General features: G+C 40.4%; 1 protein-coding gene across 5 annotated transcripts in view; it reads left to right on the forward strand.

Annotated features, from left to right (window-relative positions):
• The window catches only part of WDFY3 (WD repeat and FYVE domain containing 3), a 154,898-nt gene that overhangs the window by 83,485 nt on the left and 46,051 nt on the right, over nt 1-25,362 (forward strand). For all 5 annotated transcript variants that reach the window (XM_083861005.1, XM_083861006.1, XM_083861007.1 and 2 more), the window contains 14 exons: nt 4,846-5,023; nt 7,662-7,876; nt 9,036-9,148; nt 10,479-10,710; nt 12,270-12,370; nt 14,287-14,505; nt 16,637-16,818; nt 17,841-18,072; nt 18,724-18,884; nt 20,053-20,164; nt 20,581-20,771; nt 22,230-22,382; nt 23,958-24,031; nt 24,131-24,292. In XM_083861005.1, the coding sequence (XP_083717131.1) occupies nt 4,846-5,023; nt 7,662-7,876; nt 9,036-9,148; nt 10,479-10,710; nt 12,270-12,370; nt 14,287-14,505; nt 16,637-16,818; nt 17,841-18,072; nt 18,724-18,884; nt 20,053-20,164; nt 20,581-20,771; nt 22,230-22,382; nt 23,958-24,031; nt 24,131-24,292 (2,325 nt within the window). The remainder of the gene's footprint in view (nt 1-4,845; nt 5,024-7,661; nt 7,877-9,035; nt 9,149-10,478; nt 10,711-12,269; nt 12,371-14,286; nt 14,506-16,636; nt 16,819-17,840; nt 18,073-18,723; nt 18,885-20,052; nt 20,165-20,580; nt 20,772-22,229; nt 22,383-23,957; nt 24,032-24,130; nt 24,293-25,362) is intronic.

Genomic DNA, 25,362 nt, shown 5'->3' on the forward strand with positions numbered 1-25,362 from the left:
TACTTGACTACCAAATGATGTAGAGACATACTGAATTAAAAGGTTTGAAATGTCTCAATTCAGAAATCCAAGCACCCATTTTCACTCCCAAGCTACAGCCTTTTCTTATGCATCTTAATGGGTCTGGTAGATTTTATTTTTTTTTTTTTTTTTAATAAAGGTTACTGTCTGAACAGTGTTACTTACAGTCTTGTGTGAATGCCAAAAAAAATTTTCCTAGATTGGAGCAGCCCATCACTATCTACAGATGCAGGTTAGACAGAGATTTGCTTTTGAAGGCTAAAAAGGCATTTGAAAGACACAGAGTTATCTGAGATGCAGGTGCCACATGTAAAAAATATGATCATTCTTGAGTGCTATACTGCTAAAGATATGCCATTGAGCTTCATGGCTGGAATGTAAATATTTTGCACAGGAAAACAACCAAAGATGCTTTTGGAAACGAATTTGAAAGGAATGTTTATACTAAAGCAGCTTAGTAAAGAGAACCTTTTTTCTTTACTGAGTGATGTTACCTAAGTCATACCTGGGTATTCTACAGGGAGTGGCTTGGACAAAGGCACCTTCCCAGTAACCCAGAACCTCTTGGACTGTCATTACCTTTCGTTTTTTAACACTGAGGCATTTAAGAACAAATGTTATAGTTTACCAAGAAAAACCTGAGCTGCCAAAGTCTTTTCCCTGTCATTTACTCTGAAGAAACATGTAAGAAAACACTGTTTCCTGTGGAGGCTTTTACAGCTTCAGCCCTGCATTAACCTCTAGTGTTGCAGATCGCCCATCCCTTTGCTACATTTTGCTGTACTCGCAGGTGTAGCTGGCAGGGCTGCTCAGGTTCACTGAATTACTCAAACACCCAGATATGCAAAGGCTTGCAGCAGAACACAAGCAGTGCCTGTCAAACAGGAGCTGATTCCAGAGTGTGATGGACAAGAGTGCCAGATGGGTGGCTGACACAGCCTGGAAATTAAAATATTAATATAGCTATGTATGAATAGATATGTTAGGCTTCCCTCGGGTTTTATTTTGTAGTACTGAAAATGCAACCAATTGCTTGAAAACCCGAGGTAAAGATTGGGTCGTTTAAAAAGTCATTATCCCTGTGGAGTGCTTTCAGCAATTCAGGTAAGCTCCACTACAGTAATGTAGGTACTTGATGGGGTTAAGTGCCTTTGAAATGGATTTTCACAAACAAAAACGGCCTTTGGGTTGTAACAAGTTGTGTAAGACTCAAAGTAAAAGTGGACAGAAAGAATGATCATGCTTGCCTGGGTGACTTTCAGATCCTTTCTGAAAAGCATATTTTAAGTAAAAAAAATAGAATTAGGCTTTCCAAAAAGTCTGTTTGAACAGCTGTCTGCTTTCTCACAGCATCATGTTTGTCATTCCTCGTGAATTCAGTGCCAGTAGCTGTGATCTTTCTGCTTTCAAAAATAAGCAGCTTGGGGTTTGTAGTCCAATACTATTTTTTCTCCTCCTAAATGTCAGATACGGTCAGATTCTGTCGAAGTTGACTCTTCCCAGAGAAGTGTTTGCTCTTCTCTTATTGTTTTCTGTCTCCTCTGCTTTGCATCACTGGGATCTCCCTTATTGTTGTGGCCTGGTTTTCTGCCTTTTGACTTGTAAGACAAATGCCTGAGAGAGAGCTCTCTGTTGTTTGGCTAAAAGAGCAAGCAGACACTGTGCACACAAATAATTCTAATAAACAAAAATAGCACATTTCTGGTTTCTCACAGAGTCTAGAACAGTTTTGGATGCACTGATATGCTAATATTCTCTCTCAGACATGTCTGTCACTTCTCAAAGCTGTATTTCCCTGCAGAGTGCTGCCCTCCAAGTGGTTTCCTTTATGGAAGCAGAGTGGGTGGGACTCCTGCAGCACAACTGTGGGATGGCAGTACATGGCTGTCCTCCCTGTTACCTGGAGTGCATTGTTCTGCCACACCTGTGTAATTTGAATCAAGAACTACAGATTTTTCAAGTCTTTGACTCTTGTAAATTTTGGCAGAAATAAGCCTTTTTTTTTCTTTTTTTCTTTTTTTTCTTTTTTTTTTTAATTTAAGGATATTTTGATCCTGACAGGGTAAAGTAGAGAATAGAATGTAGCTTTGACTTTACAGTATTTTTAGTCATTGTTTTTAAAAAGTTTTTGGACGCTGATCACTCCTGGGGAACAATATGCAGAGGATTTTTCTGCAGTAAATCTAACTTATTTCTTTCCAGATCAAAATGGTGGTGTAATTTTCATCAAGAATTGTAGCTAATTATATAACTAAACTTATATTAATTAATTTTTCCTCAATTATATTTTTATTAAATTGGACAGATTAGATGTATAGATGCATGTCATATTGTGTCCATTGCCTTTTACCATTACCTGCTGCTTTTCTTCTTCCTTAAAGGAGTCATATAAGAATGTAGAAGCATGGCTAAATTAATTGATTGCAAGTTCTACCCTGACCTATAGAACTATAACATTTAATTAATATTTTGGAAGGATTTTGTAAGATCCGTTTTATTTTTTCTGTGTAGAGATATCTTTGCAAAGTGGTTTGTTTCCCTGTTGGATTGATACAAATACTCCTTATATGGAAAAACTAAAAATAGAAGGTATTTTAAAACTATATGTAAAACTTTCAATAATACATGCTTTAAGAAGATGATTTTTCCTTGGACTGCTAACAGGAAGCCTAGTCTGGACTGTATTGCCTTTTCAGTTGTATGGAACGTTGCAGTCGAGGTGGTTTGATACCAGGATCATATTTGTGACTCACACTGAGCAATGTTTTCACTATGCTCTCAATGTACTACCATGTTATAAACTCACAATTTACCTAACAAGGTGAACATGATAGTGCAGACCAGTGTGCTTTAAAGTAAAATTTGTACTTAAAGTGGGCAGAATGTCTTAAGGAATGGTGTTTCACTTGCCTGAAGAGAATTCTTAAATATAAATGGATATTTAGGTTTTTTAATTGCATCTTGTAAAACTTGCATTGAGATGCTCAAGGTGACATTGGAAAGAGTTTACAGTTTTCTCCTTCAGATGAAGAGCGGTGCTTTTAGGCTGCATGAGAAACAATTGCTTGTGTTCCAATTTCTGCAGTAACTCAGGGCTGAGGCTTGAGATAACATCTCTCTGTGATAGTATTACCAGTTGTTACACTGTTCTTAATTCTATTTATTTTTAAAAGGAACAATGAAGCCTTCCTTACCTGCTACTTGTTTCCATAAGTGGTGCGGCTGACAGAGAAGTTTAGAAAATTAATGGCTTAAGGGTTTGTAAAAAACACTAGAAAAATTTGTTTAGGGAGATCTTTTTTTCGAGTTTGGCTTCAGTAGAATTGCTGTATTATTTTCTGTTTCCTGTAAGCATTAGCTGAATGAGTAAAGCATCAGTAATCTAATTTTTCTTAAAAACTCTCTTTAGAACAGTACTCTTGCGTTGTTCAGGTGCCAAGTTTTTGCTGATCTGCCATAAAGCTTTTCAGTAGGAACCTTTTTATTGGAACATTATTTATTGAACCCATTTTCCAGCCAGCACGAGAAGATTGTGCTGTGCTTCCTGTTGTCCTGTCTTAGGCTGAATAATCCAATGTCTCGGCCTTCCCCACAGATGTGTTTCTTGCTAGGGGATTGGGCTTGGTGGCAATTGCGTTTAGGGCAGAATTGCGTTTGCAGTCTTCCTCAACTCCCATCTATGTCCTGTTTTTCCCAGGAGAAAGAGATTGCCTTGTTGGAAGTGTCTAAAGGGTGAGGCACAGTGAGTCCCTAAGTCTTGTGTTAGGGTCAGGGTTTGAGTAAATTTCTGTCATGAGAACAGAAGAGAGGAAATACCTCTTTCAATTGATTTGATAATAAGAAACCCTTTATGTTTTGCTGTATTCAGTTGTAAAACAAAAGGCAATATGTGATCATCAAAAGCAATTCTTACACAGAGTTTGTCTGTTTCTTCTAACAAATAGGCGTATATGATAAACACTATGGGCTATGGGTGATTTGGGTTGGGGTTTTTCTGGGTTTGTGGGTTTTTTTTTCTTGTGGGGGTTTCTTGTGTGTTTTGGTTTTCTTTTTTTCTGATGAGCATGAGTCTTTTGATCTCACTTTAGCTTCTAAAGCACCATCTTGAAAACATATGTTCAGTAAGCTGCTCCTGCTATTTGTGTGTTGAAACCCTTGCTGAAAGAAGAGCGGCATCAAGCTGCTATCTCCAAGAGTTTCAATGAAGAACATGTCTGCATTTCTCAGGACAAGTGATTGCTTCTAAGTCAGTGTGTCAAATCCTCTTTTCCCTAGATCAGACTAAAGCCTCATAATGTAAAATCAAATTGCCATAGCAGTCATGGAAGGACTAAGAACATACAGATTGCTGGCACAAATAAACACAGATATCACCCTTCTATTCCCCTAGGCTGATTAGAGATTGCTGAGAGTTTTGTGACAGCACATTTCATAATCAATTGTTAATGCAAAGCAAATGGGGAGACACATATCCAGAGAATGGGAGCAGTGGTAGGTTGCTCACTGCAGTTGTTGTGTGCTGCCACTGCAGCTAGAATAACAAAAAGGAGGCAATAAAAACAAACTCTTAAGTTCTTCAAACCATGTAGCACCTGGGGAAGACACTTCCAAGTTCAAGAATAGTTGAGAAACTGAAACCTCTCCAGGCTATCTTTAGGGAAACATGCCCAACAGGTTTGAGAAGGGAAACACTTGTTCTGTCTGAGGGAAGAGAAAGGAAAAGGGAGTAACATCTATAGGTCAGTACAATTCTACAGCTGTTTGAAAAATGCAGAGCTCATAATAGCTGGGTGTTGTAACCATGGGATGTTTTCTGTCCTGCAGGCACGCATATCATTCTGTTTCAACACCTCCTGTTTGCCCTCAGAAGAACATAGCTGATGTGAAACTCCAAACAGGACCCACGTCCATACAAAGCTCTGATGCAGTCATTATTCACCCTGGTGCTATGCTTGCAATGCTGGATCTTCTGGCCTCTGTTGGATCAGCTACACACCCAGAGGTAGGGGAAACAAATGTGCAGTCTGAAGCTTGAGAGTGGCTGGGGAAAAGGATGGCTGTGGGAAATAAGAAAGCTGATGATGTCCTCTCATTTTGTGCTGAAAAACTAATATATTTCACAGGTTGAGTTGAATAACTGGTGGCATAGTGGTCTGACAGGAATTGCTTTATTTCATAGACTTTCTTTTCTTTATCCCTTTTAAACTCTTGATAGTAATGTAAGTTTAAAGAAAGGTCTGAAGTGGTTATCAGATAAGTTTCCAAGCACTATGATTAATTCATGTTTAGGTATTCAGGTATTAATGCATGTCATAATTCAGGTATTAATGCATAGTGTGAGGAGGACACAGCACTGAACATCATAGCTCAGGCTATACACACTGTTGGAAGTAGCTGGAATATTTAGTTTCAAAGTTGTACTAACTGCTTTGTACAATTCCCAACCCAAAATGTCTGCTGGTACTTTGTATGTGAAGGATTTGTTGGACATTTTTGGAGGTTGCTTATGTATTTTTTGTTTGAGACGTCTTCACTGAAGAATACGTTATATTTTTTTAAAAAGTTACGAAAGCTTGCAAGAGTTACTAGATTCCTCTTTCTTGGTTTCTACTGGTGACAAGTGCGGTAACTTTCTGTCTTCGTGACATAAATTTGGCAATTACGTTGCATATGTTTTCAGTCTTGTAGAGGTTATCGGTGATGGTGGGGAGCAGAATGAAGCCTGTATAATCCAAGAGGAAGTTAGTAACTTAGTTAGTAACCTGATACACCACTTAAACACTGACAAATCTATGGGGCTGATGGGATCTGCCCAAGGTTGCTGAGGGAGCCGGTGGAAGTGCTCACTGAGTTACTTTCCGTCATTTACCAGCAGTCCTGGCTAATCAGGAAGATTACAGCTGGCTGGAGATTAGTCATTGTGATGCCCATCTGCAAGACTGGCCAGGAAGATGAGGGCAACCACAGGCCCCTCAATCTGACCCCAGTGCTGGTGAAGGCTATGGAGAGCAGATCATTACACATCCCATGCTGCAGCACAGCATGGCTGTTGTGAAATCAGGCTCAGACAGCATGTCTTTATGAAAGGCAGGTCCTGCTTAACTAACCTGGTCTCCTGTGACAAGGTGACTCTCTTGGTTGATGAGGCTGTGGATGTTGTTTACCTGGACATTAGTAAAGCTTTTCACGCCGTTTCCCACTGCATTCTCTTGGAGAAACTGGCTGCTCATGGCTTGAGTGGATGACTCTTGGCTAGGTTAAAAACTGGCTGGATGGGTGGGCCCAGACTGGTGATGAATGGAGTTACATCCATCTGGCAGATGGTCGTCAGTGGTGTTCCCCAGGGCTCAGAACTGGGCCAGTTCTGTTTAGTATCTGTATTGATCTGGACGAGGGAATCAAGTACGCCCTCAGTCAGTTTGTGGATGGCACCAAGTTCAGCCAGAGTGTTGATCTATTGGAGGGTAGGAAGGCTCTGCAGGGGCATGTGGGCAGGCTGGATTGATGGGCTGGGGGCAACTGTGTAAGGTTCAACAAAGCCAAATGCTGAGCCCTGCTCTTGCATCACAACGTCCCCAGGCAGTGCCACAGGCTGGGGAAAGAGTGGCTGGAAAAGACCTGGGGATGCTGGTCTACAGTATGAGCCAGCTGTGCCCAGGTAGCCAAGAAGGCCAGTGACATCCTGGCCTGGAGCAGCAATGGTGTGGCCAGAAGGATCAGGGCAGTGGTTGTCCCTCTGTACTCAGTATTGCTGAGGCTGCACCACAAGTTCCATGTTCAGTTGTTGGCCCTTCACTACAAGAAAGACATTGAGGTGATGGAGTGTGTCCAGGGAATGGCAGAGGAGCTGAGGAAGGGTCTGGAGCACAAGTCCTCTGAGGAGAAACTGGGGGAGCTGGGGATGTTCAGCCTGGAGAAAAGGAAGCTCAAGGAGGTTCCTTATTCCTCTCTAAAACTACCTGGAAGGAGGTTGTAGCAAGGGGAGGGGCAGTCTCAACAAGTCAAACAAGTGATAGAGTGAGAGGAAATCAACTTGTGCCAGGAGAAGCTGAGGTTGGATATTAGGAAAAACATCTTCACCAAAAGTGTTGTTGAGCGCTTGAATGGGCTCCCCAGGGCACTGTTTGAGTCACCAGGTCTGGAAGTCTTTAAAGGACATGTAGATAGGACACTTAGGGACGTGGTTTAGTGTTGGGCTAGGCCATGCTGGGATAAGAGTGCAACTTGGTGATCATAAAGGTCTTTTCCAACCTAAATGATTGTATCTATGTTAAGTTACTAGGAATAGCTTAATAGTCACAAAAATAAAAGTTCCTAGTTCTCTCTAAGCTGGCTCTCTTTGCTGGTGAAGAGTAGAGCTTGGTTTAACCATTCCTATCTGAACTATTTTTCTTGACCATAGTTCTGGTAATCCTTTGTCTAACTCATTACCCTTTTTTGTACAGAGTGTTTCTTCACACAGACATGTGCACACAAACGCCCCAAAAACACACAAGTGCATGCACGTATATTTAAATATAGTTAATTTTCTGTATTTATTGCTTATGGTAGTTTCTTTTCTATTATTATGTATAAAGCCTTGCTTCTACTTTCCTCCTCAGTTTGCACTTTCTCAAGCCCTGTGCTGTTCTCTTTTTCAGCATGCACTGGATCTCCAGCTGGCAGTGGCCAACATCCTGCAATCTCTGGTGCATACAGAGAGAAACCAGCAAGTCATGTGTGAAGCTGGGCTCCACGCACGACTTCTGCAAAGATGCAGTGCTGCTCTGGCAGATGAGGACCACTCCTTACATCCACCACTCCAAAGAATGTTTGAAAGGCTGGCTTCCCAGGCTCTGCAGCCCATGGTGTTGAGGTCAGGATAGCCCTGAAGCTCAGTTGATCTGAGCCCTGCAGCCTGCACTGTCCCTGGCTTGCTGTGGATGGCTGGCAGTGGTAGAGAGCCTTAGTGACCTGACGTGGTAGTGATAGCACAACATGCCGTTTTATTTCTCATCAAACAGATTGTCTCTTGACAGAGACAGACTTTTTACCAGGCCCAGTAATGACAGGACCAGTGCCACAGGTTGTAAACTTCAAGAGGCTGGATTTAAATTAGATGTGAGGTAGACATTTTTTACAGTGAAGGAGACGAGATACTGGCAGAGATTGTCCAGAGAAGCTGCGGATGCCCCATCATTGCAGGTGTTCAAGGTTAGGTTAGACAGGACTTTGAACAACTTAGTGTAAGTGAAAGCTGTACCAGCCCACAGCAGAGGGCTTAGACCAAATGACCTTTAAAGGTCCCTCCCAACCCAAACTGTCCTGGGATTCTGTGCTCTCAGCTGTAAGAGAGAATTTAATTGAATTATCTCCTATGGATCACTGGCTGACTGACCTGCAGCCAGGACAGCTACTCAGTCCCCTTCAGTGACATGTAGCTGTGTCAGAAGGGATTCTGCAAGGAGCCCTCTTGCTGGTGGTCACATTACAGGGACTTAAGCTTCCCTGAGCGTAGACACTGATAGCCTGGGTAGCTCTATAGAGAGATACCAGAGTTATCTAGAGATACAGGTGCGGGTAGCTGTGAAATGATTCCCCCAACCAAATAGTAAAACAAAGCTGAGGTCACTTATTTTAGTCTAGATGCCGCCTCTCCAGAAGAGTTCAGCTTGCTGAACACACATCATCAAATGTTCTGATGTTCTCCTGCAGCAGCTTCCTGCCAAGATTTTGAATGAAGAGAGGGGAATAATCAAAATTGCTTTATTTTATGATAGATTACTTTATAAAAATTGCTTAATTGTTTAAAATTGTGTCAACTTTTGAGAGCGTGTGTTCCAAAATTAAATAGTTTTGAATGAATCAAATACATTATAGATCATAATTATGCTGTAGTTTGTTTTCTTAGTTAAAAGTTATGCTTATTACAGCAAGCAATTACTGTCTTTTTTAAAAGTGCTATTAGATTTGGTGCCACTATAGGCAAATAAATAGAGAAAATTACTTCCAAATTTTTTTATTCTCTTTCTTAGGGAATTTTTACGTTTGGGAAATCCTTTGAATTGTGGAGCCTGGGATAAAAAGCTGTTGAAGCAATACCGAGTGCACAAACCCAGCTCACTGAGTTTTGAACCAGAAATGAGAAGTAAGTGCTGAACTGCTAAAAATGTGCATAAAGAATGTTTCATTTATGTCCCCCAATTGCATACCTATTTAAAATTTTTAGAATAGCATCCATAAAAACTTAATTTTACCCCAGCTTTGTATGAATGTGAAATCATCAGAACTGTTGGACTGGAAAAGTTCTAAACCAGAGGGAATGTAATACTTATATTGAATATATATACAGCAAGGTAATTATAGGTTTTTATTTTAGGAACTGTAACTGTTAAATATGGTAGTAGTTCATTTTTAAGTCTTGAGTAAGTCTTGCATTTGTGGTTATTTAAAATTATTGTTTCTCAGCTACTTTTGTGTCCACATCAGAAATCATTATATCTGTGTGGTATCTCTCATGGGTTCAGATAAACACCTTTGTGAGGTGTCAGATAAAATAACTGCTCAATCTTCTATTATTATCCATGAGTTGTAGAGCTTGGGAATGGCTATTCATGTAGTATAGAAGAGTCTCAGTAAATTATAATACAAAGGAATGGTTGAAAAGTTTCCAAAGCATGAGATGTTTATTTTTCTGCGTGTCAGCTTGGCCATCGTATGGCTGGCTGTAACATATGGTTAAAAATACCTTAGTTGAAATTTTTGAATTATTTAAAAGAAACTAGAAAGCATCTTAGATGATACTGATTAAGCATTAAATCATGAAATAAACAAAATAAATTAATTCATGTTATATTATCATGTTCTGTAAATTTTAAAAGAAGAGAGAAAAAGAGATTCAATTTATCTCTTAGCCAGTGCCTTGTTTATTTATATATATATATAATTGCATTAGGGTATTATCACTGGGAGAAATAAACAATGAAAATGTGAGACTAGGAAGTTTTTAGCCTAGGAAAGGGAATGCAAAGCTACCTTCCGAATACCACAAGTTACGTTAAATTGCCTAAGCTAAGTTTACTGAGCTGTTCTGCTTACTAAGAGCTGTGAGACTTCTAGCTCAGAGTTACTTTATCTGAAAAGCACAAAGCAGAATTTTCCCTGCCTGTTAGGTCAGGTAGCAGGAATGCACCTCAAGAGGAGCCTCTGCAAAAAGGGCACTGTGCTGACATTAGTTAATGGGAGGGCCTCTTGGCTTGACCACAAATGTTCCTTGGTGTGTTGCACAAGGTGCTCATCTTTCTGCCTTGGTCAAGCATTTTTATGATCAAAGCAATGCTGCCCAGTTCATTATCTTTTGAGAGGGTGAACTAGCGGACAATGACTGACAATCCAGCTATTCCACTGGACTTGAAAGGTCTAAATAAACAGCCTGAAAACTTTTGCAATGCTGTGTTGTTTCTTGGCATCTCTTGTAGATAGCATGGTGACCTCCATGGAAGGTCTGGGTCCTGACAGCGTCTTCGGCGTGCACGAGGACAGCCACTATCGGATCAGCAAGAGCCTGCTCAAGCCAGCAGAAGGGAGCACAGTGCCCCTGACCAGAGTCAAGTGTTTGGTCTCCATGACAACCCCACATGATATCAGGCTTCACGGATCATCGGTGACGCCAGCGTTCATCGAGTTTGACACATCTCTGGAAGGGTTCGGGTAAGGTCCTGCCGCGCTCTCGGGTAGCGTGGGGCACAGTGCGGTGCTCGCTTGCTTCCTTGTTCTCCAAAGGAATGCTTGCAATTTTCAATAGACTGTTTGCAAGTAAGGAACAAATGAACTCTTTAAAGAGAAGAAAAGAAGAAAGTCACATAAATTTCCACTTTCTCATTCATTAATACCTTGATAAGAAATGCTTGCTGGTCATGTGTGAAAGTGAAAAAAAGTAAGTATGTATCATTGATAGGACCCTCTCAGTTCTGGGCTTCACATCCCTTTTAAAACAGAGGAATGCAAACATGCCCTTGAAGGGTTGCTGGGATTTATGTATGACATATGGATGGCACAGGTATTCTGAGACCCACTTAAAATTGCTGAAGAACATGAATATGTGAAAGTGGGCAAATCAGAAATACAAATATAGCAGATGAGGCAGCTATGATGAGTTCAAATAACTGAAAAAAAACAGTATTACTAACTGGAGGCATAGCCTGGATATCATGCTTAGCTCATTTTTTTCTTTTAGCACCACTTACTTGTTTTTCTCTCTCTAATTAAACTCCTGCTGAGTGAGGCACTTTATGAGGATCATGTAATACAATTTTAACTATTCAGAAGATGAAAACATGACACCATTCTCAACATGTGCTAAAGGAAAATGTTTGGTCTTATTAGTTATAAAAATTGATTAGAAAAACCTGAATACTTGGGGACTCTGCTGCTCTCTACATTCTCTTTTCAGCTCTGTAAAGCAAGGTTGTAACTCCCATTTTCCATCTAGCCTTAATGTCCAATACAGTCAGGGACAGACTTTTTTTTTAGTTAAACAAATGTTACTCTAAACTGTGTTCTACATCCTTCGTAAGAGAAAAGAAAATTGTCTGGACCTAAGAACTTGAAATAGGCTGGCAAAATGAATTTTCATTGTGTTTGCTTCAGGAGATTTGTGGGTGCTGGTAACATGTCCAGAAGTAACATAATGCAGCCGTGACTTCTTGTAATTTCAGCAAATGAACTTTATTACAGAAGGCTTCTGTAATAAATAATAAAAAAAAAATATTAAGAACTTTTCTCCTTATATTGATTTCCGTTGTGTCCACAGCCATCAGTGGCTCTTGTAAAGACCAAGCATAGCTAAATTGGTGGAATATGATGTTAGTGTGAGAGCATACTGTCTTATGAACAGAATAACATTGTCTGCAGTTGCCAGATCCTTTGACTGTTTAGCTGACCGAGTCTCTTTAGACGTTTCAGAACAACTCAAAGGCTGCTGCAAGGTGCAGGTGCCCATAAGGGAGCATCTAGAGCTATGGAGCCACATGGGCATGACTCCAGACCTTCACACCAAAGACATACACTGCCAAAGCTCTTTGTGCTAGAGATAATTTAGACTCACAATGAGCAATCTTGAGAATTAATTCCTGTTTTCCATTCCTACGTAAAGTCACAAAGCACATGTGCTCATGGTATATTTTCCTAAGCCATGTTTTGTTTGTATTGAACTCCACTTACATTGACTTCCATAAACTCCAGTGTGTTACTGATCTTGTGTTTAACAGCTGCCTGTTCTTGCCAAGCCTGGCTCCCCACAATGCACCTACAAACAATGCTGTCACTACAGGGCTCGTTGATGGCGCCGTTGTGAGTGGAATTGGGACTGGTGAGTGCTCCAGCATGACTGGTAACACCGAGATCAGGCGAGGAGGAGCGGGGGATTTGAAGCCCACTCTGGGACACCAGGAGAATCACAGAGGGAACTGCAGAGTCAGTGTGGGCCCTGGGGGGCCCACAGGTTCAGTCTTGGGCCCAGGAGGGGCCACTGGTTTGATCTGTTGAAAGATAGCCAGCAATGCCCAATATACAGGAAATAAGTTAACATCTCTCATCTCTCTTAACAGAGAGGGCATTATGCAGTTTCCAGTTCACCAGGTCCCAGAAATCATAAATCAAAGCATACTCTGGGTTTATAGATTAGAGTTTGTATTCACTTAAGTCAGCAAGTCTTTCAGTTCATTTTTCTGGATATCTGTAAGGGATTTATCTTGTAAAAATGTCTCAAGGTGGTTAAAAACATCCCATTTCTTTTCAGATGAATATTGTCCAACCCTAACATTCCCCAGATATCCTTCTCACCTTACTCCATTTGAAGCCCACAGTGAGAGGGAGCGACTCTCTCTTTCAAGAGAGTACAATTTATTTATCTGGGGATTCCAACACTGACGGCAAACAGTCCCTGAGGGAGTCTTCAAAGGAATTCCCTGCCTCAAGGGGCATCAATTTGTGTTGGAGGTTTGCACAAATGGGACGGGAACACTGGGAGACCTTCCTCAAGCCTTTACTGCGACATCAGCCTCGTAGCAGGGTTTTAGACAATTGAAAGATGGCAACAGCTCACATCTTGGCAATAGTGGCCAAAGATTTCTTTGTTACAGGGCATCTTTAAAACTTCGTAGCCAACAGCATATTGCTAAAGCTTACAGGCAATTGTTCTAGCCAGTTACTAAGCACATGTGCACCTTCTTCAAACAGTGCTTGCTTACTTGCTTGTATGCTTTGTATTAACAATAAACAATATTCCATTATTAAGCTTAAAACTTTCTATTATCTTGCTAAGCATATTTTTCTGGAGTCTTAAGATCTATCCCAGCCAAACCTAAGACTCAAACTATTGTTTCATGTCCTTGCTTGCTGTACTATTGTAACTTTTCCTACTTTCAAGCTTTGCAGTTGCAGCTAATTCTAAATTCTTCTGCTCTTTCTGTTTCTGGGGCCTGCTTTCACAGCTTTCTGAAAACCTTCTCACCTTTAATATTTCCCACAGTAACAAACAGTGTTTTGTATGTGATGTTTAATTCTCTTAGACTTCTTGGTTAGCTATGAACTGATAGTATGGTGCTGGGCACTGTGCACTCACAATCAAGAACTTCTTGTGTCTTTTTTTTTTGTGTGTGTGTGTTTCTGTTGCCCCCAAGACAATGAAAAGCAATATAAAATATAAGTGTGTGATTGCTTTAAAATGCAAAGCTTAAAGTAGAAGGCTAAATTGTAATCAACCAGAGTGTATGAATAATGACCCAGATGGCATTAAGGAAAAAGTTGAGGTAGTAGTGTGTAGAGCATAGGAAATGTGGAATGAATGGTAATGCTGTACTTGTGACTTTGTTCTGCTGAATCCTTGACTGCATTTATTGCAGGTGTAATTGCACACACCATCACAAAAGCCCCATGTAAATTGTTTACTATCACTTTTACATATTGCTGTAGGTTATTCACCCTAAAGGAACCTGGTGTGCTGTAGGATTAATTGAACATGTCACTTATTTTAAAAAGTTGTTAAGTCTAAAAACTAAGGTGAAGGCTTAATGCAGCAAGACAGAATTAGTGGGAGCATCCTGGGATATTAAGTGGAATCAGATGTATGCAGTAGAGAGAGATTCCCTCAACAGAGGCTTCTTCAGCATCTGAGAAAACACAACTGGTATAAGATGAGCTGATATGAAAAAAGCAACAGGATCGCATAGGTATCCTAAGTACTACTTAGTGCAGCCATGTAATGGGCTTTCTTTTTATTTTTAGGTGAAAGATTTTTCCCACCACCATCTGGTTTAAGCTACTCAACCTGGTTTTGTATTGAACATTTTAGTACACCTCCCAATAACCATCCTGTGAGACTCCTCACTGTAGTGCGGCGTGCAAACTCCTCAGAGCAGCATTACGTCTGCCTTGCCATTGTCCTCTCGGCAAAAGACCGCTCACTGATTGTTTCAACTAAAGAGGAATTGCTCCAGAATTATGGTAAGAAGTCGTACCACGTCATCAGCCAGTGCTGACAATATCACAGGGATGCAACAGCAAGTTTATTTTAAACCCAATATCCAGAAGAATTGGGTGTGCTGGAATTTCCATTGCTGCTTCACCAGTTCCTGATGGGTTTTGGCAATGGAAAAATGCAAAATGTAAATGTTAACTTATGGATCTTCTATACTTTCCAAAGAAAATTCGATGTCTGTACATAAAAGAAAATTTTTTGCCAAAACTCCAGGTATTACATATTCAGAGGAGGGTTGCATCATTGATTTTGAAAGGTTTTGCCTTTGATTTATCTTGTGTCATTCATTTTAGACATCCTCTCCTGAGGACTTGAGGGGCAGATTTTAACTTGTCTTTGCTTTGAAGAAGTTTGGAAATAGTAAACTAATAAGTTGAAGGCTTTTTCAGTCTGGATAGTCTCAGTGCTGGAGGGTTTTTTGATGGCAGTCAGTCATTCACTTCATGTTTTAATGCTGTGGTCAGTTTTCAGAAACAGTTTGTATCTTCATTCAATATCTGTTACCAAAGGAGGAATTACAGGAGCTGTAGTGAGGAATTACAGGAGCTGTAGTGAAAATCTAAGTGAAGCTGATGATACCAGTAAATTTTCTAGAGAGAGCTATCAGTGCATTTAGGGACTTGAGGATGAGCTGTCCTGTCTCCAGCCATGTCCTCCACCAGAGCCTCAAAAAGTGGTTGGTTTTGACAGGCTGTTACACACTGAGTCTGTGGAGGAGCTGAGAGGAGTAGGGTAGCCTTCTGCCTGTTTCAGGCTTAGCTCTTTACCAGACCAGCCCAAATGGTTGTCAAAAACCTGCTCCTGCTTCTGTTCTTTACTTTTGAGTAGGCAGCACTAATAATGAATTTATACAACTGTTGGTATTTAAAAAACCTCCCAGAAACACTAAGCAGACTGTTACCATGAAAATAAAGAATAATCTGTGAGCAGATTCGCATCATTAACTGCAGCAGTCTCTCTTAGTAGAAGTCAGGTTCAAAACCTGAAACTTGAGAGCTGAAAACCCATAATATGAAATACAAATTAAACTTCCTAAATTACAAAGATACTGACAATGCTTTCTTTCTCAGAGGACCAATTTCTTAGAGCATGAAGCAAGTTTATCTTCACACTGGTTACTTTAGCCTGCACTGAAGCTGTAGTTCATATGTGTTTAGTTTAGTGAGCACCTATAATCAAACTCCCTGAAAGAGACTGGGTTTGAAAAGGCTTTGTCAGAGAAGATCTGAAGGTATCTGAGTATAAAGGCTGTTTTTTAATTGAACCAGGAGACTTTGCTTCACTCAAGTGCTCCCCTGTTGTGTGTAAATCATAGTTGGTGGTGTACTGTTGAGTGCTGAGCAGGTAGGGACCTGAAGAACTGAGATTGGAATTGCTGTGCACAACACATGGATTGGCAGTGCTGACAGTCTCTTGTAAGACTAAATGGAGTGATTTAAGGGCCCTTCTTGAGAACAAGAATTGTGCACAGAGATGTTTGGCTGAGAAAAAGAACTTGAGATTATTTTTGTATCTGAACGTTAGTTCCAAGTTAGTTCTGCTTTTAACATTTTCCTTGTGCTGTTTCTGAAGTGTTCTCCCTGTGCAGGCCGCTGTTGTGGTAAGAGGATTAATGGTTTCTTTTCCTTCAGTATGAAAGAATGAACAGGGATCTAAAAAGTTCATGTTTTCTGTTGAAACATTCCCTGTGTTTTGGGGGATTTTTCTTTTTTCTATTGGGATGGCTTTTAAGTAGAGTAAGGGTCATTTTTGTGAGGCAGAAGTGGGAATAAAAAGTCCAGGAGCGTGGGTATCATCCTTTCCATAGTCTGAGAAAAGTGAAAAATAGTTCTCTGGGTTTAGGGAGGCATCTGTTGTTTCTTGGTGACTGCTGCTGGAGAAACTTCTTTAGGAAAACAACAAAAGATCTTCCTGTGACTTACATGACAGCATGAGAAAGTAAAAGCTTGAGCCAACTAGTAATTCCAGCTAAAATTTCAAAGGGATGGGAGAAGGTGAGAAGTAAAATACCATTGTCAAAAGTCTGAATATATCCTGAGATTTTTAAGCTCTTATAATATTTCTGCTGGTACCCACTGACTGGTGCTTTTCCTTTAGTTGATGACTTCAGTGAAGAATCATCATTTTATGAAATTCTTCCCTGTTGTGCCCGTTTCCGCTGTGGTGACCTCATTGTGGAAGGCCAGTGGCATCACCTAGTTCTGGTCATGAGTAAAGGCATGCTGAAAAACAGCACAGCTGCACTGTACCTCGATGGACAGCTTGTTAACACTGTTAAGGTAAAGTAAATATTTCAAACCTCATTTTTACTGGTTGGAGCGATTTCTCTCTCTGTGCAATAAAAAAAAACCCAAAATAAACCACCAGCACCACCCTGTCCAAAAACAAACCCTCCCAACAGAGTTGAAAAAAACCCCAACCCAAGCAACAAAACAAAAAAACAACAAGGAAACATCACATTTATTTGCAAAGGTCAGTACCTCATTGTTAGGTGGAAGAAACTGCAGAGAGCAGTGAAAAGCACTGTGGATCTGTCCACTGAGTACAAAATATTCCCAAGCTGTAACAGATATCCAAACATCATTTGACACCTGGTACATGTGGACTTCAAGGGATAAAGGATAACCTGGTGTGGGGTTTAAACTAGCTAATGTTACTGTACTGCTGTAGGTAAAACAACATGCTGACTTTCAAAGTTTACCTCTCAGTATTCCTTTTGCAAGAGGAGAACTACAGTAAGTTGTTATGCAGTTGTAATTCACAAGTGGCTATCTGTCCATCTCTCTGGCTATGCGTGTCTACATTCAATAGCTGCTAACAGAATTTTTACAAGGTAAATAGAAAAAAGCCTGTGAGGTTGTTATTGTCATTATATATTGGCCAGGATCTTACTAATGTATTTAATTGTTTGAAAAGTTCTGCTGAATTTAGTTCATCATGTTTGCACTTTAGCTTGAAATGGTGTAATTTCCAAAGGGTGGGAAAGGAGAGGCAACACTGCTTTAAGCACCATGTCTTTAGAATCAAGATACAGCCTCTTTAGGCACAGAATTCTCATGTTCTCCTCCTCTGCTTCCATACACACCTTCATCTTTTGATAGCCACTTCTGGTCCTCACATTTCCTTTCTGTGTTTAATGTTCTTCCCTGTCTAGTTCAGTATGGCATCAGAATACCCTGCGTTACACAGCAATCATTTGATGCCTCTCCTGGCTTGCAAAGCCATTTCTGGACATAATTTCTGATCTTGTCACCATACCCTTGCTCCCTCGCTGACTTGCTTGTGTTTTGCTCCCTCACAGCTTCACTACATCCACAGCAGCCCCAGCGGCTCCGGCTCTGCCAACCCGCCCGTGGTGAGCACGGTGTACGCGTACATCGGCACGCCGCCGGCGCAGCGCCAGCTCTCCTCCCTGGTGTGGCGCCTGGGCCCCACACACTTCCTGGAGGAAGTGCTGCCTGCCCCGGGGGTCAGCACCATTTATGAGCTGGGACCAAACTACGTCGGGAGCTTCCAGGCGGTTTATGTCCCATGTAAGTGCAGCTCAGGTGGCACCTGGTAACTTGGGCTGACTGTGCTGGAATCTTTGTGTGCATACTGGCAGTAGAGGTGAGAGAGAATGCAGGAGCCGAGGGGTAAAGCTTGGTGTTCATAGGAAGATTAGTAGCTGCTGTTAAAGAGGATGATAGAAATCCAAATTCTTGTACTGAGCTATGGTAGAAGTGTTTTTATTCCTCACTTTGGTTTTAAACCAGTTAGAAACGCTTAAGGCTGTCATTATTCATTTTGTATGCTGTGTTTATCTGTAGAAAGTGAAATTAAAAAGGATACAAAATTCTAAAGATATATAGATATAATATATAGATAGGTATAATATATATTATATATTCTCTTTGAATCTTGTATCTCTGATAGCATTCCAAGGCAGTTTTCCTCGCAAACTGTAGTAAAAAGCCAGTTGTCATAGGCAAAGATGCAGATTTACTAAATGCTTTTTTTGGCTTTTGATTGTTTTGTTTTCCTTCAGAAGGGAAGTTTACAGCCCTTAGGCTGGAAAATATCACATCTCAGCTATTTGCAAAATCTTTTTTTAATACCTATTCTGCAGTGTAAGTTGCTTAAGGTTTTACTGTTCAAATTAAAATAGCGCCATTAATGAAGGGAACTTCTATTTTGTCTTTAAGGTAAAGATTCAAAGTCTGAAGGAATCAATCCATCGCCAGTATCTTTGGTACCAGAAGAGAAGGTCTCCTTTGGTCTCTATGCACTGTCAGTTTCTTCATTTACAGTGGCAAAAATAAGGAAAGTTTACAACAAGCTGGATAGTAAAGCTATTGCCAAACAGGTGTGTTGGGAAATCAGTTGGTTAATGTGTATGACTTCTTCCTTTTTTTTAGCTTACTCCAAGACACTTAACTCCATGCAGCCAGGAACAATCCAGTCCAATCCCCCTTCTGTGGGCAAGGACACCTTTCACTGTGTCAGGTTGCTCAAAGTGCATTCTAGCCTGACCTTAAATACTTCCTGAGAATTTACAGCTTCTCTAGGCACTAGATGGCCAACCTTGGGGCTTTTATGGTGAGGTGACTCCATCAGTGGACAAGGGAAAGGTTACAGATGTCATTTATCTGGACTGCTGTAAAGCCTTTGACATGGTCCCCTACAACATCCTTCTCTCCAAACTGGAGAGAGATGGGTTCAGTGTGTGGGCTGTTAAGGTGGATAAGAAAATGGCTGGACAGCTGCATCCACTGGGTAGTGGTCAATGGCTCAGGGTCCCAGTGGAAATTGGTGACAAGTGCTGTCCCTCAGGAGTCCACGTGGAGACCAGTATTATTTAATACCTTCATTAATGACAGAGAGGGATCAAATGCACCCTCAGCACATTCACTGTTGAAACTAAGCTGACACACTTGACACACTTCAAGGACAGGATTCTATCCAGAGGGATTTGGACAAGTTCCAGGACTAGGTGGGCCCAGAGCAGTGAGCCAATTGGAGGCTCATGAGGTTTAACAAGACCAAGTGCAAGGAGCTGCACCTGGGTCAGGGCAGTGCCTGGCATCAATCCAGACTGAGGCTGAGCAGACTGAGGGCAGCCCTGCCCAGAAGGACTTGGGGGTGCTGGTGGATGAGAGGCTGAACATGACCCAGCAATGTGCACTCCCAGCCCAGAGAGCCAAACGTGTCCTGGGCTGCATCCAAAGCCCCAGGGGCAGCAGGGGAGGAGGGGATTCTGCCCCTGTGCTCTGCCCTGGTGAGAGCCCCCCTGCAGTGCTGCACCCAGCTCTGGGGTCCCAGCACAGGAAAGACATGGACTTGTTGGAGTGAGTGCAGAGACGACCACCAGGTTGATCAGAGAGATGGAGCATCTCTCCTGAGAGGAAAGGCTTAATCTGAGTTTGTTGTATGTTATTCCTCATCACAGTAGGAAAATTCATAAGTTATGAATTTTAGGCTTGCATTAAAAAAAAAAACCCTTCAACTCCTGCTTCTTTTCTTGTTTCCTTCAGCTGGCAATTTCTTCTCATGAAAATGCCACACCTGTGAAGCTACTACATAACTCAGCAGGGCATTTGAATGGACCAGCACGCTCCATTGGTGCAGCTTTGATAGGGTATTTGGGTGAGTTGAGCACTTAAGAAATATTATGCTTTAAAGTTATTAATTACTTGTCAATAAGAACTTAAGTCTAGAAGATAAATCATGTGATTGATGAAAGCTAATGGTACATTGTTGTATTTATTGAGCATTTTTATATTTTATGGATTTACTGCTATCTTTTTCTTTTGCTCACATGGGATGCTTGTTTCAGTTTGTGATTCATGATTATGAAAATATATTCAATTACTTTACCTTAGGTTATAAGCTATTCTATATTTCCTTCACTTCCTCTCCTGAGGTGTCATAATTCTTGTAGTAACATTCTTTTTATAATTCAAGTAATGCCAAAATGAAAATTGCTTTAATGTTTTCACAATTATTTCTTGCAAAAATTCAATTTGAATGTACTTCAATTCATTTTCTCTGTCTGTGCTCAGGAGTGAGAACATTTGTCCCCAAACCTGTTGCCACTACACTGCAGTACATTGGTGGGGCTGCTGCTATTTTGGGACTTGTAGCCATGGCATCAGATGTGGAGGGGCTGTATGCAGCTGTGAAAGCCTTGGTCTGTGTGGTAAAGAGCAATCCACTGGCCAGCAAAGAGATGGAAAGAATCAAAGGTTATCAGGTATGTAAGAAATGTCTTAAAACAGACCAGGCTGATTGAATTAAATTTCACTGTTTGTCATCACAGTTCCCATGGAAATCTCTCGTTGTGTTGTAACCCGAGTTTCTCTTTTTAAGTTTCTTGTGCTCTTGGTTAATTAGCATAGATGAATTATTTAGGATGTCTTTTAAAGAAGAGGGTGAGAAGTTTTTTGCTAAGCTGTTGTGCACATTTAGCTGCATTGCTGAAACTGAGCCTTCAGTAACAGCACAGAAGAGCACAGCTATCATACTTAAATGATTATTTTCTTGTGATTTTGAACTCACCTCTGCAGCCCTGGGAGCTTGTGTCTCTGTGCCAGTAACAGAGAGGATAAGGATATACTAAAAAATCCTAACAAGTGAACTCCTGGAAGAATCCTTTTAAGGAGACTGCATGCATTTTGTAGCTAGTGATGCTGTTTCCTTTCAAGCTGAAGACATTAATTCTTCATTGGGATGAGGAAAAGGCAGTCAGTTATGCAGAAGGATTGGTTGACTGATTTGGAAAAGTCTTCACATGAGCAATGTGGTTTATGTTTGTCATAGAGGCTGCTTTACTGAAATGGAAAGTTCTGTGGTTTGGGCTGTGTATTTACAAATGCTAATGCCTGGTGCAGTTACATCAAAACATATCAGTCCAAGGAGCCTGGTGCAGACCTTGGCTTACTGTGACCAAACAAGTCTAGACAGTGTCCTTCGTGTACCATGAGTAGTCAGTGAATCATTACAAATGACCCTACATTCCACTTGTATTGACATCAGCAGATAGTGTGGTTTGAGGGAGATTCCCAGAAATCTGTATTTCTTTAATGTTTCAGTGAGGATGGTAAAGCTGAACAGGCCAGGATGTTGAGCGTTTCAACAAGTTTGCTTCAGAAGACAAGAAACTAACAGTAAATCTGCCAAATGGTACTTTCCCAGCCCAGGTTATAGGAAGTTAAAGCAAAAGTGGGGGCTGCAGTCATGCCTAGAAGAAGGAAGCATAGCAAGGAAAAAAGAGGCTTATTCAGATTTATGTTACTTTTTTTCAGTGCCAGAATACCTCTCATATGGGCATGCAAGGCTCTAGGCCTCCTCCATTTTTCTGCCATGTCCATGTTTGCTGTCCAGGAACACAACTGTTTAAAGATGTGCTGTCTTAAACTGTGACTGACTGCCAGAGAGCTGTGAGGGGGGTGTGTCTCCCTAATCCTCAGGGTCTGGATCCTGTCTGTAGTGTCAACAGATGTTTTATGAGCTGGAGTGTTCTGGATATGCCACTTTTGCAATGAGCTGTAATGCCACTTTTAAACTCTTTCATGAAGCATATCAACCAGCAGACATACTTTAAGGGCCTTCTCAAAAGGGGGGCAGAGGCATTTCATCTGTTCTCCTGCATGTTCAGACAACATTGCTGTGTGCTCACAGGAGCAATTCCTTTTCTGTTTACTTGTTCAAGCTGCTGGCAATGCTGTTAAAGAAGAAGCGCTCCCTTCTGAACAGCCACATACTCCACCTGACCTTTTCCTTGGTGGGAACTGTTGACAGCGGGCACGAGACATCCATTATCCCAAATTCTGCTGCCTTCCAGGACCTGCTCTGTGATTTTGAAGTATGTAGAGCTGCACAGAAAAGTGATTATGATGCTGGATAGTGATTAAATCAGATGTTGACAGTGTACTTTAAATATTCAACAATAGTAAATTAGGTTGTTATCCTGAGAACTTCATATTTCTTATATAGTAAAGCAGCTGAGCAAGATTATGGGTAACTTTTCCTGCTAAAATGGCCTGAATCACTGCACTAGCAATGGGTGGGTGGCGCAAGTGTTTTTGCTTTTTGTTGTTCTAGTAGATAACATTCTATAGCTCTCTGTTCATCCATTTCTTTTCACATGTGCGTTCTACTACAGTACATCTATCAAGGCATGAAAAATGCCCTGAAAATAAAAGTAGGAGGTAAATATTCAACACAGCACATGGGAATCACTTTATCACACATCTCCTGCAAGGTTAATAGTAAGGGAGCTGAAATTCTGTTTGCATGACCTATGAAATATTTAAATGTTTTGCTAAAGTAAGGAAAGTAGCAAATTTCAGAGGGAAATGCTAATGCAGTAGAGGCTGATGAAAGATTCGCAGTACTTAGGCTTCTGTGCACTTCGTTGGCATTATCTGTACCTTATATAGACTGAATAAAAGAGTCAGGTACATTAAAGTTAAGAAGTAAAAACCCTATTACCACTGGTAAGCCAGCTATAATATGCTGACTTAATATTGCAAGTCAGTTTTGCACAAATGACTTAATAGACTTAATAATTTTCTTTTTTTAGATGTCTATTTGAGAATTTCAAAGCATTCCTGGAAACCTTATTTAGGAAGAACTTTCCAAAACTCTTAGATTTTGGCTGTTGTTTTTTCAGTTTTTTCAGGTTTTAAAAAATTATTTACTTTATTCTGAAATCAGTGACCCTAACATTTCACTTAATTTGGATAAATTAGATGTTCTTACTCATGCAGAACAGGGAAATTAAAAGATTTGCTCTCATCATGCTAAATTATAAGATTAGAAGAAAAGCAAAAGTTGAAAGCTTTTCATTTAAGCCAGTTTTATACACCAGAGCACAAGTATTAATTATGTTTTGTTCAATAGCAAATCAATGTTAAGATTTGCAGCTGTAACTGTGAGCTTTCTGGCTTTTATATCTTCTATTACTTCTATTGATTGAACAATCGATATTTTGGATTTTTTGGTAGAGAATCTAAATAATTCAAGTGCAGGTAACACTGGGTAAAAAATAATCAGGGAAGACCTTGAGTTTAATCTTGGTGGAAGGTAGTAAGTTAATTTTATGACGACATAAACCTTCACTTAAACCAAATAAATTTAACGTAGCCTTGTAAATCCCAATAGCTCCTTTGGAGTCATGGCACTGTCTTTTTAAAGTTTGTGTAAAAAGACAGTGTGTTGCCTTTTGTCTAGATCCCTTTATAAGTTTTCAGCCTTGTTTAAGTTTAAGCCTACCCTTACAGGGAATATTTTTGGAACTGATGTGTGGTTCTTTCTGGCCAGGTAAACAGCCATATATATGAATGATTTTAATCTCTTCATAACCTTTGATTTATTAATACTTGTTTTTAACGTGCAAGTCAATTTGTGTACAACAAATACTTTTTCTGTATTTCAGGTCTGGCTTCATGCACCCTATGAGCTTCATCTGTCATTATTTGAGCACTTCATTGAACTCCTCACTGAGTCAAGGTATGAACTGATGCAAGCCTAGTAATGGGATTTACAGGATTAGGTGATATTTAGAGGATACTCCAATTTTAAATGGCCATTTTTTTTTTCTTCTTCCAGCGAAGCAGCAAAGAATGCCAAATTAATGAGGGAATTCCAGCTCATCCCAAGACTGCTGCTGACTCTTCGAGACATGTCCCTGTCCCAGCCCACTATTGCTGCCATTAGCAATGTGCTGAGCTTTCTGCTCCAGGGCTTCCCCAGCAGCTATGACCTACTCAGGTAGCCCACACCTAGATAATTCTGTCTTTCTTGGTTCTGTTACCTTGGTCAAAAGAACTTCATGTCATACTGCTGAGGAGAGTGTAACGTAAAATGCTCATGTACTGGCTTTTGGTTTTTTTTCTCTATGAACTAGATTGAGCTAGACATCAGCAATATGTTGACGCCTTGATTTGCATATGATTTTCAGTTTGTATCCAACCAAACATGGTTGAATGATCAAATTGGTTTAATGTTCTACAGGTGAAAAGTGAAGGTGCTGAGCAGCCCCTTTTGCTCATGTAAAGCACTGAGCACTTCTCCTGAATACCATTGAATATTTTTTGAGATGGGCTAAAAAGATCCTTCTGGTTAAAATGCAGTTTTGATTGCTATCTTGAATGCAAGGTTTAGTTCCAGATTTTTTCTTAATCATCACTGTATGAAAAGGTATTTAAGGCTGTCAGATATAGTAAAACTAATTCTGCCTGATGAAAATTATACTAGTTACTGCAATTCATATGTACAGGAGTATTTTAAGTGCTTTAAAATAGTTTAACTCCTTGATAACTTGATATTTTTCATCTCTTATTTCATGGAAGTGGATAAAATGTTGCAGGGAGCTCTTTGCATATTCATGGCTGTATTTTCAGCTTCTTACTTTTAAGTCCAATTAAAGGTATCAGAAGCCTCAACCTGAGCATTTTGCCTGTCTTTCTTTTAATTATAATGGACAACAAATGATTCAAGAATAAAGCTATTGATTTTATGCTTAAATGATTACAGAATAGATTATAGACCAGTGTTTTCTGGTCTCCTTCCTGGAAATAAAAAATGAAACATGTTGCATGAGTTGGGAAAAGTTGCTAGCTAGGGATCATTTCAGGTTAGCTGCAGAAGAAAGAGGAATTTATTGCATCTCCTTTCTTGGAGTGGTACGTCAGTGTCTTGTCATGGAAAACCATGACCCTGTGTTACATAACCTCAAGCTATAGGCATAAATGTTCTTCCAGGGTTGAGTAACCACTGTTTTGATGTAATAATTGTTCAGCTGTAAGGGATTGAGAACAATGTTTTGTTCTCCTTTAACT

Source organism: Zosterops lateralis (genome assembly GCF_965231275.1).
Source record: "Zosterops lateralis genome assembly, chromosome: 5".
In the NCBI taxonomy this organism is placed as follows: domain Eukaryota; kingdom Metazoa; phylum Chordata; class Aves; order Passeriformes; family Zosteropidae; genus Zosterops; species Zosterops lateralis.